This window comes from Bufo gargarizans, chromosome 8, assembly GCF_014858855.1.
Source record: "Bufo gargarizans isolate SCDJY-AF-19 chromosome 8, ASM1485885v1, whole genome shotgun sequence".
NCBI lineage: Eukaryota > Metazoa > Chordata > Amphibia > Anura > Bufonidae > Bufo > Bufo gargarizans.
In genome coordinates this window covers 97,889,445-97,907,720 of record NC_058087.1, presented here as the reverse complement: position 1 = coordinate 97,907,720, position 18,276 = coordinate 97,889,445, and the positions used below count along the sequence as shown (strand labels likewise).

The 18,276-nt window shown below is 46.2% G+C and overlaps 1 protein-coding gene across 1 annotated transcript in view; it reads left to right on the top strand.

Moving 5' to 3' along the window:
• The first annotated feature begins 8,157 nt into the window (after positions 1-8,157).
• Positions 8,158-18,276, top strand: part of TRPM2 (transient receptor potential cation channel subfamily M member 2) — a 1,289,439-nt gene continuing 1,279,320 nt past the window's right edge. The window contains exon 1 of the mRNA XM_044304068.1: positions 8,158-8,307. Within this exon, the coding sequence (XP_044160003.1) occupies positions 8,158-8,307 (150 nt within the window). The remainder of the gene's footprint in view (positions 8,308-18,276) is intronic.

Below are 18,276 nucleotides of genomic sequence, written 5' to 3'. Positions count from 1 at the left end.
GGAACCTTCCGTGCAATGCATGATTTGCAACCATGACAGTGTACTGTTCTATCGACAGTGACCTTTGAAACTGTGGTCCCAGCTATCTTCATGTCATTGACCAGCCGCTCCCTTGTAGTTCTGGGCTGATTCCTCACCATATCAGTGATACCCCACGAGGTGAGATCTTGCATGGAGCCTCAATCCAAGGGAGACTGACAGTTGTCTTTAGCCTCTTACATTTTCTAACAATTGCTCCAAGTTGATCTATTTTCACCAAGCTGCTTGGCAATTGCCCCGTAGCGCTTTCCAGCCTTGTGGAGGACCACAATTTTGTCTCTGGTGTCTTTCGACAGCTCTCTGGTCTTGCCATGGTAGTAGTTGGCGCCTGACTGACTGTGGGGTGGACAGGTGTCTTTAACCACCTCCGGACCGCCTAACGCAGATGTGCGGTCCGGAGGTGGCAGCCCTGCGCACGACGACGCATATACGCGTCATCTCGCGAGGGCCGGGATTTCCTGTGAACGCGCGCACACAGGCGCGCGCGCTCACAGGAACGGAAGGTAAGCGAGTGGATCTCCAGCCTGCCAGCGGCGATCGCTCGCTGGCAGGCTGGAGATCCGAATTTTTTAACCCCTAACAGGTATATTAGACGCTGTTTTCATAACAGCGTCTAATATACCTCCTACCTGGTCCTCTGGTGGTCCCTTTTGTTAGGATCGACCACCAGAGGACTCAGGTAGGTCAGTACAGTCGCACCAAACACCACACTACAATACACTACACCCCCCCCCCGGTCACTTATTAACCCCTTATAAACCCCTGATCACCCCATATAAACTCCCTGATCACCCCCCTGTCATTGATCACCGCCCTGTCATTGATCACCGCCCTGTCAGGCTCCGTTCAGACGTCCGTATGATTTTTACGGATCCACGGATACATGGATCGGATCCGCAAAAAGCATACGGACGTCTGAATGGAGCCTTACAGGGGGGTGATCAATGACAGGCGGGTGATCACCCATATACACTCCCTGATCACCCCCTGTCATTGATCACCCCCGTCATTGATCACCCCCCTGTAAGGCACCATTCAGACGTCCGCATGATTTTTACGGATCCATGGATACATGGATCGGATCCGCAAAACACATGCGGACGTCTGAATGGAGCCTTACAGGGGGTGATCAATGACAGGCGGGTGATCACCCATATACACTCCCTGATCACCCCCCTGTCATTGATAACCCCCCTGTAAGGCTCCATTCAGACGTCCGCATGCGTTTTATGGATCCGTAAAAAATCATGCGGATGTCTGAATGGAGCCTTACAGGGGGGGTGATCAGTGACAGGGGGGTGATCACCCTGATTACCCTGATCACCCCCTGTCATTGATAACCCCCCTGTAAGGCTCCATTCAGACGTCCGCATGCATTTTGTGGATCCGATCCATGTATCCATGGATCCGTAAAAAATCATGCGGATGTCTGAATGGTGCCTTACAGGGGGGTTATCAATGACAGGGGGTGATCAGGGTAATCAGGGTGATCACCCCCCTGTCACTGATCACCCCCCCTGTAAGGCTCCATTCAGACATCCGCATGATTTTTTACGGATCCATGGATACATGGATCGGATCCACAAAACGCATGCGGACGTCTGAATGGAGCCTTACAGGGGGGGTGGTCAGTGACAGGGGGGTGATCACCCTGATTACCCTGATCACCCCCTGTCATTGATAACCCCCCTGTAAGGCTCCATTCAGACGTCCGCATGCGTTTTGTGGATCCGATCCATGTATCCATGGATCCGTAAAAAATCATGCGGATGTCTGAATGGAGCCTTACAGGGGGGGTGATCAGTGACAGGGGGGTGATCACCCTGATTACCCTGATCACCCCCTGTCATTGATAACCCCCTTGTAAGGCTCCATTCAGACGTCCGCATGCATTTTGTGGATCCGATCCATGTATCCATGGATCCGTAAAAAATCATGCGGATGTCTGAATGGAGCCTTACAGGGGGGGTGATCAGTGACAGGGGGGTGATCACCCTGATTACCCTGATCACCCCCTGTCATTGATAACCCCCCTGTAAGGCTCCATTCAGACGTCCGCATGCGTTCTGTGGATCCGATCCATGTATCCATGGATCCGTAAAAAATCATGCGGATGTCTGAATGGAGCCTTACAGGGGGGGTGAACAGTGACAGGGGGGGTGATCACCCTGATTACCCTGATCACCCCCTGTCATTGATAACCCCCCTGTAAGGCTCCATTCCGACGTCCGCATGCGTTCTGTGGATCCGATCCATGTATCCATGGATCCGTAAAAAATCATGCGGATGTCTGAATGGAGCCTTACAGGGGGGGTGATCAGTGACAGGGGGGTGATCACCCTGATTACCCTGATCACCCCCTGTCATTGATAACCCCCCTGTAAGGCTCCATTCAGACGTCCGCATGCGTTCTGTGGATCCGATCCATGTATCCATGGATCCGTAAAAAATCATGCGGATGTCTGAATGGAGCCTTACAGGGGGGGTGATCAATGACAGGGGGGTGATCAGGGAGTCTATATGGGTGATCACCCCCCTGTCATTGATCACCCCCCTGTCATTGATCACCCCCCTGTCATTGATCACTCCCCCCTGGTAAGGCTCCATTCAGCCATTTTTTTGGGCACAAGTTAGCGGAAATTTTTTGTTTGTTTTTGTTTTTGTTTTTTCTTACAAAGTCTCATATTCCACTAACTTGTGTCAAAAAATAAAATCTCACATGGACGCACCATACCCCTCACGGAATCCAAATGCGTAAACATTTTTAGACATTTATATTCCAGACTTCTTCTCACGCTTTAGGGCCCCTAAAAAGCCAGGGCAGTATAAATACCCCACATGTGACCCCATTTCGGAAAGAAGACACCCCAAGGTATTCCGTGAGGGGCATATTGAGTCCATGAAAGATTGACATTTTTGTCCTAAGTTAGCGGAAAGTGAGACTTTGTGAGGAAAAAAAACAAAAAAAAATCAATATCCGCTAACTTATGCAAAAAAATAAAAAATTCTAGGAACTCGCCAGGCCCCTCATTGAATACCTTGGGGTGTCTTCTTTCCAAAGTGGGGTCACATGTGGGGTATTTATACTGCCCTGGCTTTTTAGGGGCCCTAAAGCATGAGAAGAAGTCTGGGATCCAAATGTCTAAAAATGCCCTCCTAAAAGGAATTTGGGCCCCTTTGCGCATCTAGGCTGCAAAAAAGTGTCACACATGTGGTATCGCCGTACTCAGGAGAAGTTGGGGAATGTGTTTTGGGGTGTCATTTTACATATACCCATGCTGGGTGAGAAAAATATCTTGGTCAAATGCCAACTTTGTATAAAAAAATGGGAAAAGTTGTCTTTTGCCAAGATATTTCTCTCACCCAGCATGGGTATATGTAAAATGACCCCCCAAAACACATTGCCCAACTTCTCCTGAGTACGGCGATACCACATGTGTGACACTTTTTTGCAGCCAAGGTGGGCAAAGGGGCACCTTTCGGATTTCGCAGGCCATTTTTTACACATTTTGATTGCAAGGTACTTCTTACACATTTGGGCCCCTAAATTGCCAGGGCAGTATAACTACGCCACAAGTGACCCCATTTTGGAAAGAAGACACCCCAAGGTATTCCGTGGGGGGCACGGCGAGTTCCTAGAATTTTTTATTTTTTGTCACAATTTAGCGGAAAATGATGATTTTTCTTTTTTTTTCTTTTTTCCTTACAAAGTCTCATATTCCACTAACTTGCGACAAAAAATTAAAAATTCTAGGAACTCGCCATGCCCCTCACGGAATACCTTGGGGTGTCTTCTTTCCAAAATGGGGTCACTTGTGGGGTAGTTATACTGCCCTGGCAATTTAGGGGCCCAAATGTGTGAGAAGAACTTTGCAATCAAAATGTGTAAAAAATGCCCTGCAAAATCCGAAAGGTGCACTTTGGAATATGTGCCCCTTTGCCCACCTTGGCAGCAAAAAAGTGTGACACATCTGGTATCGCCGTACTCAGGAGAAGTTGGGCAATGTGTTTTGGGGTGTCATTTTACATATACCCATGCTGGGTGAGAAAAATATCTTGGTCAAATGCCAACTTTGTATAAAAAAATGGGAAAAGTTGTCTTTTGCCAAGATATTTCTCTCACCCAGCATGGGTATATGTAAAATGACAGCCCAAAACACATTCCCCAACTTCTCCTGAGTACGGCGATACCAGATGTGTGACACTTTTTTGATCGCAAGGTGGGCAAAGGGGCACATATTCCAAAGTGCACCTTTCGGATTTCACCGGTCATTTTTTACAGATTTTGATTGCAAAGTACTTCTCACACATATGGGCCCCTAAATTGCCAGGGCAGTATAACTACGCCACAAGTGACCCCATTTTGGAAAGAAGACACCCCAAGGTATTCCGTGAGGGGCATGGCGAGTTCCCAGAATTTTTTATTTTTTGTCGCAAGTTAGTGGAATATGAGACTTTGTAAGGAAAAAAGAGAAAAAAAAAATATCATTTTCCGCTAACTTGTGACAAAAAATAAAAAATTCTAGGAACTCGCCATGCCCCTCACGGAATACCTTGGGGTGTCTTCTTTCCAAAATGGGGTCACTTGTGGCGTAGTTATACTGCCCTGGCAATTTAGGGGCCCATATGTGTGAGAAGTACTTTGCAATCAAAATCTGTAAAAAATGACCGGTGAAATCCGAAAGGTGCACTTTGGAATATGTGCCCCTTTGCCCACCTTGGCTGCAAAAAAGTGTGACACATCTGGTATCGCCGTACTCAGGAGAAGTTGGGGAATGTGTTTTGGGGTGTCATTTTACATATACCCATGCTGGGTGAGAAAAATATCTTGGTCAAATGCCAACTTTGTATAAAAAAATTGGAAAAGTTGTCTTTTGCCAAGATATTTCTCTCACCCAGCATGGGTATATGTAAAATGACAGCCCAAAACACATTCCCCAACTTCTCCTGAGTACGGCGATACCAGATGTGTGACACTTTTTTGATCGCAAGGTGGGCAAAGGGGCACATATTCCAAAGTGCACCTTTCGGATTTCACAGGCCATTTTTTACACATTTTGATTGCAAGGTACTTCTCACACATTTGGGCCCCTAAATTGCCAGGGCAGTATAACTACGCCACAAGTGACCCCATTTTGGAAAGAAGACACCCCAAGGTATTCTGTGAGGGGCATGGTGAGTTCCTAAAAATTTTTATTTTTTGTCGCAAGTTAGTGGAATATGAGACTTTGTAAGAAAAAAATAAATAAAAAAAATAATCATCATTTTCCGCTAACTTGTGACAAAAAATAAAAAGTTCTATGAACTCACTATGCCCATCAGCGAATACCTTAGGGTGTCTACTTTCCGAAATGGGGTCATTTGTGGGGGTTTTCTACTGTTTGGGCATTGTAGAACCTCAGGAAACATGACAGGTGCTCAGAAAGTCAGAGCTGTTTCAAAAAGCGGAAATTCACATTTTTGTACCATAGTTTGTAAATGCTATAACTTTTACCCAAACCATTTTTTTTTTGCCCAAACATTTTTTTTAAATCAAAGACATGTAGAACAATAAATTTGGTGAAAAATTTATATATGGATGTCGTTTTTTTTGCAAAATTTTACAGCTGAAAGTGAAAAATGTCATTTCTTTGCAAAAAAATCGTTACATTTTGATTAATAACAAAAAAAGTAAAAATGCCAGCAGCAATAAAATACCACCAAATGAAAGCTCCATTAGTGAGAAGAAAAGGAGGTAAAATTCATTTGGGTGGTAAGTTGCATGACCGAGCGATAAACGGTGAAAGTAGTGTAGTGCCGAAGTGTAAAAAGTGCTCTGGTCATGAAGGGGGTTTCACCTAGCGGGGCTGAAGTGGTTAAAGAGCTCAGACAGGTGCTACCAAGTTAGATTAATGAGTGGAGTGGAGGTGGACTTTTTAAAGGCACAGTAAAAGGTCTCTGAGAGCCAGAATTCTTGGTGTTTCTCATGTGTTCAAATTATGTTCAGCAGTGAAAGACAAATACATTCTTTAAAAATCATACAATGTGATTTTCTTTTTTTCTAAATCTCAGGGTACTCAAATACTTCTGTCCCTCACTGTACATATCTATCCTATTAATACACCCTGTAAATGGCTGTAGTACAATGGAACTTCACTGCTCAATGGCAAATATGTACTTTTCTGGCCACTAATACATGCCAAAAAGGGCTTTAGAACATATAACTGCACTGCTGAACGGCAAATAGGCCCTTATTTGTTTCCACTTCTACACGCCACAGAAGGCTTTAGAAAATACAACTGCACCGCTGAACAGCAAATATAGTTTTCTTTTGCCACGAATACACGACAAAAAGAGCTTTAGAACATATAACTGCACCACTGAACAGCAAATATAGTTAACTTTTTTCATTTATACATGCCACAAAAGTCTTTTAAACCTATGACTGCACAGCTGAACGGCAAATATATATATTTTTTCCACTTATACACGCCACAGAAGGCTTTAAAACATACAACTGCACTGCTGAATGGCAAATATATTTATATTTTTCCACTTATACATGCTACAAAAGGCTTTAGAACATATAACTATACCGCTGAACGGCAAATATATTTTTCTTTTGCCACTAATACATGACAAAAAAGGGCTTTAGAACATATAACTCCACCGCTGAACCCCAAATAGGCCCTTTTTTTCCCACTTATATATGCCACAGAAGGTTTAAAACATACAACTGCACTGCTGAACGGAAAATATTGTTTTCTTTTGCCACTTATACACGACAAAAAGGGCTTTAGAACATTTAACTGCACCGCTGAATGGCAAAATAATTTTTTTTTGGCACTAATACACGCCAAAAAGGGCTGTAATTGTTCGCACTTGACCACACAACGGCTAAACAGCCCTTTTCCCACTAATACAAGCCAAAAAATGCATTAGAAAATATAACTGCTCTGCAAATAAGACAGAAATATTTCCTTGTAATAAACCCTGTTAATGGCTGTATCAAACAGCACTTGCATCCCAATAACAAAAATAGTTGGAATTACAGAGCTGTATAATGGTAATTTGGGTCCCCAGTCAGTGCAGCAAGGTGTAATAGGATTAAGTGCTGTGGAATGATTCCTCCCTATCCTTTTCCTACACCTTGAATAATCTTCTCCTGAACTTGTAAATCGCTTTTTTTTAGTACAATTAAGTTTTTCTAGCACTGTTCTTAACGCCTGCTGACATCTCTCCCTGCACTAGGTACAGTGGCAAATGGCAGAATAAAGATAGCTGAGGCTATTTATAGGGCTGTGACATCACAGGGCTGGCTGCTGATTGGCTGCATGCATGGCATTATGGGTGGTTCCCAGAGTTCTTTGCTCCATGCCCTCACACGTGCAGCAGTCATTTTAGGGAAAAATGTGATTCGTTACCACGAAGCGTGAGGAAATTCGGATTTGGTGCAAATTGAATAATTCCTGAAATTCGGATCGAATTCCACTTTGTCATCTTCGATTCGCTCATCTCTAGTTACAAATAAGCCCCTTTTGGCAGAATTTTTTATTTTTTTTCATATACTGTATGTCGATACACACTGGCCTGTTATTGTTACACATTTTTCCCCATTGCTCTCCTCTCCTTGGCCACATGAAATTGCCATGACATGATGATGCTATTTAAAGGTACCTCTATTGTGTGGTCTTTGTTTCTGACATATTCCTCACTCTGACCCCTACCATGGTCTTGGCATCATTAAAGAAGTCTTGCTCTTGCTTTTTCCTGGTGCCTATTGTGCTACTTCTAGTTCTGACCCTTTAGACTGTCCCCTGATTATGTCTCTATCTCATCCTCTCTACTCTTAGCTCTGTTTCTGATTACACTTCAGTTTCCTCAACACTCCGGCTACCAAATAGTTACTATTCTGGAGTTTGGGACCTGGAAATCCAATAGGGAAGGTCCCAAGTTTTTTTGAAAAACAAAGCATTGGAAATTTCACTAATTTGAACTTTACTTTCTGTACTTTAATATTTATAAGGTATATTTAATGTGTGTATAATCTAAACTCCCGATTTTTATTTATTTATTGTTGTTTAGATGTGGAAATCATAGGAATCTGCATTCCCTGAAATTTAAAGCCAATACCCTGTGATGTCATCTGCAGAGAGTAGTATTAGTCAAGAAGAAGACAGCTTTAAGGAACAACCCAACAGGATATCAAATTTAATATCTAATTTGAGACAAACTAATAAGATCAAACGTAAAAAAAGGACCAACTATTCCCATTCTGAAAATGAAAAGGTATTATTTTTATTTATCTATGATCAGTGATTTGTAACTCTTTGAATGGCATGATTTGAATTTCAGATTTGCAGAGACCTCGGTGTCAAAACATAAGACACCCCCCCCCCCCCAAAAAAAAAATAACAAAAATACTCATGCATTAATTAGATATGGGGCATTGAGGAATTGGTTCCAAAGCCCCAAAATGTCATCCAAGATAAGAGAAAATGAAGATTTAAGATAAATAAGCAGATAACTAAGACGGATAAAACAAGTTCTTACATATAACAGTCAGGAATAGCTGATAACTAGCAACTAATACAACAATTTTACCAGAGAAGTGGCCTTAATTGGTTGGATCTGAGTCTGAGACATTGTACGTACAGTACAGACCAAAAGTTTGGACACACCTTCTCATTCAAAGAGTTTTCTTTATTTTCATGACTAGGAAAATTGTAGATTCACACTGAAGGCATCAAAATTATGAATTAACACATGTGGAATTATATACATAACAAAAAAGTGTGAAACAACTGAAAATATGTCATATTCTAGGTTCTTCAAAGTAGCCACCTTTTGCTTTGATTACTGCTTTGCACACTCTTGGCATTCTCTTGATGAGTTTCAAGAGGTAGTCACCTGAAATGGTCTTCCAACAGTCTTGAAGGAGTTCCCAGAGATGCTTAGCACTTGTTGGCCCTTTTGCCTTCACTCTGCGGTCCAGCACACCCCAAACCATCTCGATTGGGTTCAGGTCCAGTGACTGTGGAGGCCAGGTCATCTGGCGCAGCATCCCATCACTCTCCTTTATGGTCAAATAGCCCTTACACAGCCTGGAGGTGTGTTTGGGGTCATTGTCCTGTGGAAAAATAAATGGATGGAATAGCATGCCGCTGCAAGATGCTGTGGTAGCCATGCTGGTTCAGTATGCCTTCAATTTTGAATAAATCGCCAACAGTGTCACCAGCAAAGCACCCCCACATAATCACACCTCCTCCTCCATGCTTCACGGTGGGAACCAGGCATGTAGAGTCCATCCGTTCACCTTTTCTGCGTTGCACAAAGACACTGTGGTTGGACCCAAAGATTTCAAATTTGGACTCATCAGACCAAAGCACAGATTTCCACTGGTCTAATGTCCATTCCTTGTGTTCTTTAGCCCAAACAAGTCTCTTCTGCTTGTTGCCTGTCCTTAGCAGTGGTTTCCTAGCAGATATTCTACCATGAAGTTCTGATTCACACAATCTCCTCTTAACAGTTGTTCTAGAGATGTCTGCTGCTAGAACTGTGGCATTGACCTGGTCTCTAATCTGAGCTGCTGTTAACCTGTGATTTCTGAGGCTGGTGACTCGGATGAACTTATCCTCCGCAGCAGAGATGACTATTGGTCTTCCTTTCCTGGGGCGGTCTGCATGTGAGCCAGTTTCTTTGTAGCGCTTGATGGTTTTTGTGACTGCACTTGGGGACACTTTCAAAGTTTTCCCAATTTTTCAGACGGACTGACCTTCATTTCTTAAAGTAAAGATCGCCACTTTTTCTTAGCTGCTTTTTTCTTGACCTAATACAAATTCTAACAGTCTATTCAGTAGGACTATCAGCTGTGTATCCACCTGACTTCTCCACAATGCAACTGATGGTCCCAACCCCATTTATAAGGCAAGAAATCCCACTTATTAAACCTGAAAGGGCACACCTGTGAAGTGAAAACCATTTCGGGTGACTACCTCTTGAAGCTCATCAAGAGAATGCCCAAGAGTGTGCAAAGTAGTAATCAACGCAAAAGGTGGGCTACTTTGAAGAATGAGAAGGTGTGTCCAAACTTTTGGTCTGTACTGTATGTTGAGTCTAGTTTCAACTTATGATGGGTCAGAAAAGACCATTGCATGTTGAAGATATTGTATCCTGAGGCCATTGTATCTTGCGGGATCACTGTACTTACTCACTGACAGCCTATTCTCAGGATAGGTCACCAATATCACATTGAGTGTCTGACACTTGTCACCCCCACAGATCAGCTGTTTCGGGTAATTGCTTGAGTTGGAAAGTATACCGTGGATGAAACTGGAAGCCTAAGGTCCCATTACTGTGTACTGACTGTTCCATGATACTGCAGCTCAGTTCTCAGTAACTGAGCTACAGTACATCAGCACTATGGAACCTTCTGTCCACTGTATAGTTTCCGGTACTGATGGGCCAACTGTGGGACCCCTGCTTATCTGATATTGATGAGTTATTCTGAAGATATGCCATTAGTATCCAAGTACCAGAAAAGCCCTTTAATAGAAGTGCCTGACATCTTGCATGAACAATTTAGAGCTCTTTCACACTTGCGTTCTTGTCTTCCGGCATAGAGTTCCGTCGTCGGGGCTCTATGCCGGAAGAATCCTGATCAGTTTTATCCCCATGCATTCTGAATGGAGTGAAATCCGTTCAGGATGCATCAGAATGTCGTCAGGAACGGAACATTTTTTGGCCGGAGAAAATACTGCAGCATGCTGCGCTTTTTGCTCTGGCCAAAAATCCTGAAGACTTGCCGCAAGGCTGGATCCGGCATTAATGCCCATTGAAAGGCATTGATCCAGATCCGGCCTTAAGCTAAACGTTGTTTCGGCGCATTGCCGGATCAGACGTTTAGCTTTTTTTGAATGGTTACCATGGCTGCCGGGACGCTGAAGTCCTGGCAGCCATGGTAAAGTGTAGTGGGGAGCGGGGGAGCAGCATACTTACCGTCCGCGCGGCTCCCGGGGCGCTCCAGAGTGACGTCAGGGCGCCCCAAGCACATGGATCACGTGGCACGTCATCCATTCGCATGGGGCGCGCTGACGTCATTCTGGAGCGCCCCGGGAGCCGCACGGACTGTAAGTATACCACTCCTACTATGGCAACCAGGACTTTAATAGCGTCCTGGCTGCCATAGTAACACTGAAAGCATTATGAAGACGGATCCGTCTTCAAATGCTTTCAGTACACTTGCGTTTTTCCGGATCCGGCGTGTAATTCCGGGAAGTGGAGTACACGCCGGATCCGGACAACGCAAGTGTGAAAGAGGCCTTAGTCTCAAATATTTAAAGGTTTTCTGGAACTGTTGATTGCCTATTCCTAAGATAGGCCATAGGTTTGACCCTACAAATGGCTGATTACTAGAGTTGAGCGGACACCTGGATGTTCGGGTTCGAGAAGTTCGGCCGAACTTCCCGGAAATGTTCGGGTTCGGGATCCGAACGCGATCCGAACTTCGTCCCGAACCCGAACCCCATTGAAGTCAATGGGGACCCGAACTTTTCGGCACTAAAACGGCTGTAAAACAGCCCAGGAAAGGTCTAGAGGGCTGCAAAAGGCAGCAACATGTAGGTAAATCCCATGCAAACAAATGTGGATAGGGAAATGAATTAAAATAAAAATAAAATAAATAAAAATTAACCAATATCAATTGGAGAGAGGTCCCATAGCAGAGAATCTGGCTTCACGTCACCCACCACTGGAACAGTCCATTCTCAGATATTTAGGCGCCGGCACCCAGGCAGAGGAGAGAGGTCCCGTAACAGAGAATCTGGCTTCATGTCAGCAGAGAATCAGTCTGCATGTCATAGCAGAGAATCAGGCTTCACGTCAGCCACCACTGCAACAGTCCATTGTCATATATTTAGGCCCAGCACACAGGCAGAGGAGAGAGGTCCCGTAACAGAGAATCTGTCTTCATGTCAGCAGAGAATCAGTCTGCATGTCATAGCAGAGAATCAGGCTTCACGTCACCCAACATTGGAACAGTCCATTGGCATATATTTAGGCCCCGGCACCCAGACAGAGGAGAGGTTCATTCAACTTTGGGTAGCCTCGCAATATAATGGTAAAATGAAAATAAAAATAGGATTGAATGAGGAAGTGCCCTGGAGTACAATATTATATGGTTTAGGGGAGGTAGTTAATGTCTAATCTGCACAAGGGATGGACAGGTCCTGTGGGATCCATGCCTGGTTAATTTTTATGAACGTCAGCTTGTCCACATTGGCTGTAGACAGGCGGCTGCGTTTGTCTGTAATGACGCCCCCTGCCGTGCTGAATACACGTTCAGACAAAACGCTGGCCGCCGGGCAGGCCAGCACCTCCAAGGCATAAAAGGTTAGCTCTGGCCACGTGGACAAATTGGAGACCCAGAAGTTGAATGGGGCCGAACCATCAGTCAGTACGTGGAGGGGTGTGCACACGTACTGTTCCACCATGTTAGTGAAATGTTGCCTCCTGCTAACACGTTGCGTATCAGGTGGTGGTGCAGTTAGCTGTGGTGTGTTGACAAAACTTTTCCACATCTCTGCCATGCTAACCCTGCCCTCAGAGGAGCTGGCCGTGACACAGATGCCTTGGTGACCTCTTGCTCCTCCTCTGCCTTGGCCTTGGGCTTCCACTTGTTCCCCTGTGACATTTGGGAATGCTCTCAGTAGCGCGTCTACCAACGTGCGCTTGTACTCGCGCATCTTCCTATCACGCTCCAGTGCAGGAAGCACATTGTCTTTGTACCTTCGGATCCAGCAGGGTGGCAAACCAGTAGTCCTCTGCTGTCGTTGCGCAGGCACTGCAGCATGTAGTCACTCATGTGTGCCAGGCTGCCCAGGGGTAAACACAAGCTGTCCTCTGTGGGAGGCGTATCGTCATCGTCCTGCCTTTCACCCCAGCCACGCACCAGTGATGGGCCCGAGCTGCGTTGGGTGCCACCCCACTGTGACCATGCTTCATCCTCATCCTCCTCCACCTCATCCTCGTCCTCCTCGTCCTCCAGTAGTGGGCCCTGGCTGGCCACATTTGTACCTGGCCTCTGCTGTTGCAAAAAACCTCCCTCTGAGTCACTTCGAAGAGACTGGCCTAAAAGTGCTAAAAATGACCCCTCTTCCTCCTCCTCCTCCTCCTCCTCCTGGGCCACCTCCTCTTCCATCATCGCCCTAAGTGTTTTCTCAAGGAGACATAGAAGTGGTATTGTAACGCTGATAACGGTGTCATCGCCACTGGCCATGTTGGTGGAGTACTCGAAACAGCGCAACAGGGCACACAGGTCTCGCATGGAGGCCCAGTCATTGGTGGTGAAGTGGTGCTGTTCTGTAGTGCGACTGACCCGTGCGTGCTGCGGCTGAAACTCCACTATGGCCTGCTGCTGCTCGCACAGTCTGTCCAGCATGTGCAAGGTGGAGTTCCACCTGGTGGGCACGTCGCATATGAGGCTGTGAGCGGGAAGGCCGAAGTTACGCTGTAGCGCAGACAGGCGAGCAGCAGCAGGATGTGAACGCCGGAAGCGCGAACAGACGGCCCGCACTTTATGCAGCAGCTCTGACATGTCGGGGTAGTTGTGAATGAACTTCTGCACCACCAAATTCAGCACATGCGCCAAGCAAGGGATGTGCGTCAAACCGGCTAGTCCCAGAGCTGCAACGAGATTTTGCCCATTATCGCACACCACCAGGCCGGGCTTGAGGCTCACCGGCAGCAACCACTCGTCAGTCTGTTCTATACCCCGCCACAACTCCTGTGCGGTGTGGGGCCTGTCCCCTAAACATATGAGTTTCAGAATGGCCTGCTGACGTTTACCCCGGGCTATGCTGAAGTTGGTGGTGAAGGTGTGTGGCTGACTGGATGAGCAGGTGGAAGAAGAGGAGGAGGAAGCTGAGTAGGAGGAGGTGGCAACAGGAGGCAAAGAATGTTGCCCTGTGATCCTTGGCGGCGGAAGGACGTGCGCCAAACAGCTCTCCGCCTGGGGCCCATTTACCCAGTGTGCAGTTAGGGAGATATAGCGTCCCTGGCCGTGCTTACTGGTCCACGTATCTGTGGTTAGGTGGACCTTGTCACAGATGGCGTTGCGCAGTGCACACTTGATTTTATCGGATACTTGGTTGTGCAGGGAAGGCACGGCTCTCTTGGAGAAGTAGTGCCGGCTGGGAACAACATACTGTGGGACAGCAAGCGACATGAGCTAAGGTTCAGAACGTTAATGCCTCGCTTCAGGCTCTGATGCCATAGCGTGCAAACCACTCGGGTCTTGTCGTCAGCACATTGTTTGAAGAAGTGCCATGCCAGGGAACTCCTTGAAGCTGCCTTTGGGGTGCTCGGTCCCAGATGGCGGAGTCTCTTGGCGGCGGGTGTTCTGCTTTTGCCCACTGCTCCCTCTTTTGCTATGCTGTTGGCTCGGTCTCACCACTGCCTCTTCCTCCGAACTGTGAAAGTCAGTGGCACGACCTTCATTCCATGTGGGGTCTAGGACCTCATCGTCCCCTGCATCGTCTTCCACCCAGTCTTGATCCCTGACCTCCTGTTCAGTCTGCACACTGCAGAAAGACGCAGCAGTTGGCACCTGTGTTTCGTCATCATCAGAGACATGCTGAGGTGGTATTCCCATGTCCTCATCATCAGGAAACATAAGTGGTTGTGCGTCAGTGCATTCTATGTCTTCCACCGCTGGGGAAGGGCTGGGTGGATGCCCTTGGGAAACCCTGCCAGCGGAGTCTTCAAACAGCATAAGAGACTGCTGCATAACTTGAGGCTCAGACAGTTTCCCTGGTATGCATGGGGGTGATGTGACAGACTGATGGGCTTGGTTTTCAGGCGCCATCTGTGCGCTTTCTGCAGAAGACTGGGTGGGAGATAATGTGAACGTGCTGGATCCATTGTCGTCCACCCAATTGACTAATGCCTGTACCTGCTCAGGCCTTACCATCCTTAGAACGGCATTGGGCCCCACCAAATATCGCTGTAAATTATGGCGGCTAATGGGACCTGAGGTAGTTGGTACACTAGGACGTGTGGCTGTGGCAGAACGGCCACGTCCTCTCCCAGCACCAGAGGGTCCACTAACACCACCACGACCATGTCCGCGTCCGCGTCCTTTACTAGATGTTTTCCTCATTGTTATCGTTCACCACAACAACAAAAATATTATTTGGCCCAATGTATTGAATTCAAATTCAGGACTTTTTTTTTTACAGACACCTAACACTATCTGGCTATCTATTTAGGTACCATATTACACTAATACAGGCACAGCAGTAACCACAGATTTAGCTGAATATAAATTTGAGGCCTAGTATTTAGGCGCTGGGTGACAGGTATAGGTTTACTGACAGAATTAGACTTGGAAATGCACAGTAGCGTGTGTGTGAAGTTTTTTAGAATGACCCTATGTGCACCTTGAATCTGATATACCCTTTTAGGGATAGATTTAAAATAGCTCTGATACAGCAGAAACCACTAAATTAGGAAATTGCTTAATTGGGAATTGTTTTTCAACCCAGAACAAAAAATGTGCTTTGACGGACACTAAATAACTTGCCCAGCCACAACAGTACAGCAGTAACGACAGATTTAGCAGGATATAAATTTGAGGCCTAGTATTTAAGCACTTGGGAACAGGTATACGTTTTTCGGACAGAATTAGACTGGGATATGCACAGTAGCGTGTGTGTGAAGTTATTCAGAATGACCCTATGTGCACTTTGAATCTGATATACCCTTTTAGGGATAGATTTAAAATAGCTCTGATACAGCAGAAACCACTAAATTAGGAAATTGCTAAATTGGGAATTGTATTTCAACCCAGAACAAAAACTGTGCTTTGACGGACACTAAATAACTTGACCAGCCACACCAGTAACGACAGATTTAGCTGGATATAAACTTGAGGCCTAGTATTTAGGCGCTGGGTGACAGATATACGTTTACTGACAGAATTAGACTGGGATATGGCCAAAAAATAACCACACTATTGCTGGTTAAATGCACTTGGTGTGACAGCTTGACCAACCACACTACTGAGGGTTAAATGCACTTGGTGACAGGCGCAGCTTGCCCCTGATGTAGTATATGGCCAAAAAATAACCAGACTATTGTTGGTTAAATGCACTTGGTGTGACAGCTTCACACTGATGTAGGAATTAGCCAAAAAACAACCACACCATTAAGGGTTAAATGCACTTGGTGACAGGCGCAGCTTGCCCCTGATGTAGTATATGGCCAAAAAATAACCAGACTATTGTTGGTTAAATGCACTAGGTGTGACAGCTTCACACTGATGTAGGAATTAGCCAAAAAACAACCACACCATTAAGGGTTAAATGCACTTGGTCGCAGCTTGTGCTGGCACACCACAAGACACAAAATGGCCTCCGATCACCCCAGAAGAAAGTGACTGACAAACGGTCTGGGCAGCCTAAAAACAGTGAGCAATTAAGTATCAGCAGCTCAATGATCCACAGCTGCAGATCGATCAATTAATCAAGTCCTTTGGAGGAGTTAATCTGCCTAATCTCGCCCTACTATCGCAGCCGCAACCTCTCCCTGCGCTAATCAGAGCAGAGTGACGGGCGGCGCTATGTGACTCCAGCTTAAATAGAGGCTGGGTCACATGGTGCTCTGGCCAATCACAGCCATGCCAATAGTAGGCATGGCTGTGACTGCCTCTTGGGGCAAGTAGTATGACGCTTGTTGATTGGCTGCTTTGCAGCCTTTCAAAAAGCGCCAAGAAAGCGACGAACACCGAACCCGGACTTTTACGAAAATGTTCGGGTCCGTGTCACGGACACCCCAAAATTCGGTACGAACCCGAACTATACAGTTCGGGTTCGCTCATCCCTACTGATTACAGGTGTCACATTGCCCTGGTGGGCACTGCTGCCTCTTCATTGTTTACTAGAAAGAGCATTTTACATTTTGTGGTGGCTGAGCCTTTTATTGCAGCTCATTCCCCTGGACATTCACAACATCTATTGCATAACAATGAGGAGGCTGCAGTGCAGTGCAGTGAATTTTGGAAAGGGACAGTGCAACGGACAGTGAAGGGAGATCGTAGGGAGAGTTTTTTGAGATTGTAGAGAGAGGCTAGGAAGAGCGCAGGGTGACTTCAGGTTTAGTGTAGTCGCCACGTTTATCTCGTTTAACTGCTGCATTATTCATAATTAATACATTATTTTACACATAGACTTACTGTGCTTCACCCACGATTGGGTGACATTTTTAGTGGTATTAAAGTGTGTGTGTATATATGAAACAAGGAGCCGTCGGAAGATACGTGTCACCGAGGTCCGTGGCCTCAGTGGGGTAAGAACCGGATTTTTCCCTGAAGTCAGTTTTGCAATTGCAGGCTGACACTTCAGCTGTTAGTATGTCTGTAAGGCCCCATGCACACGGCCGTGTTTCACAGCCGTGTGCGGGCCGTGGAACCGCGGCCTGGATCCCTCCTGAGAGCAGAAGCGCACGGCGTCACTGGTTGCTATGACGCCGTGCGCTCCCTGCTGCCGCCGCAATACAGTAATACACTGGTATAGATCATACCAGTGTAGTACTGTACTGTGCCGGCAGCAGGGAGCGCACGGCGTCATAGCAACCAGTGACGCCGTGCGCTCCTGCTCTCAGGAGGGATCCAGGCCGCGGTTCCACGGCCCGCACACGGCTGTGAAACACGGCCGTGTGCATGGGGCCTAAAGCTGATCTGGAACGGTTCCTAATTGGGAGCAGCCAAATGGCAGGGTGGGTAGCTGTTCCCTACGGTTCCAGGCCGGGTTTTGGGCTGGGATATAAAAACCCAGTCAGCATGTTCAGCTGTGTGGATTATCCTGCATCTGACAGTGGAGCTCTGTCAGTCTCTGTGTTGGAGTCTGATAGTCTGGGCTGGGATTAAGGCATGCTACATTGTTTGCGGACAAAAGCACGTGGACTACTGCTTCATTCAAGTACTTAAGTGCTGCAGCCTGGTGTGAACAAACTCAAGGTGACAGTTTTTCCTTGAACTTGATATTTTGTTACTTTACGTTTGTGTGAATAAACACTGCACTGTTTAAGTTAAAGACGTTGTCATTGCCTCTATACTGTGTCCGCAAGCCTGTCTACCAGAGCAAACCCCAACAATTTGTGTCTGATGCGGGCAAACGCAGTGAGGCAGGCCTGAAGGTCGAAATTTATTTTATTTTATTATTTACTTTCAATGTAAAGTCAATGGGGGACGGATCCGCTTGA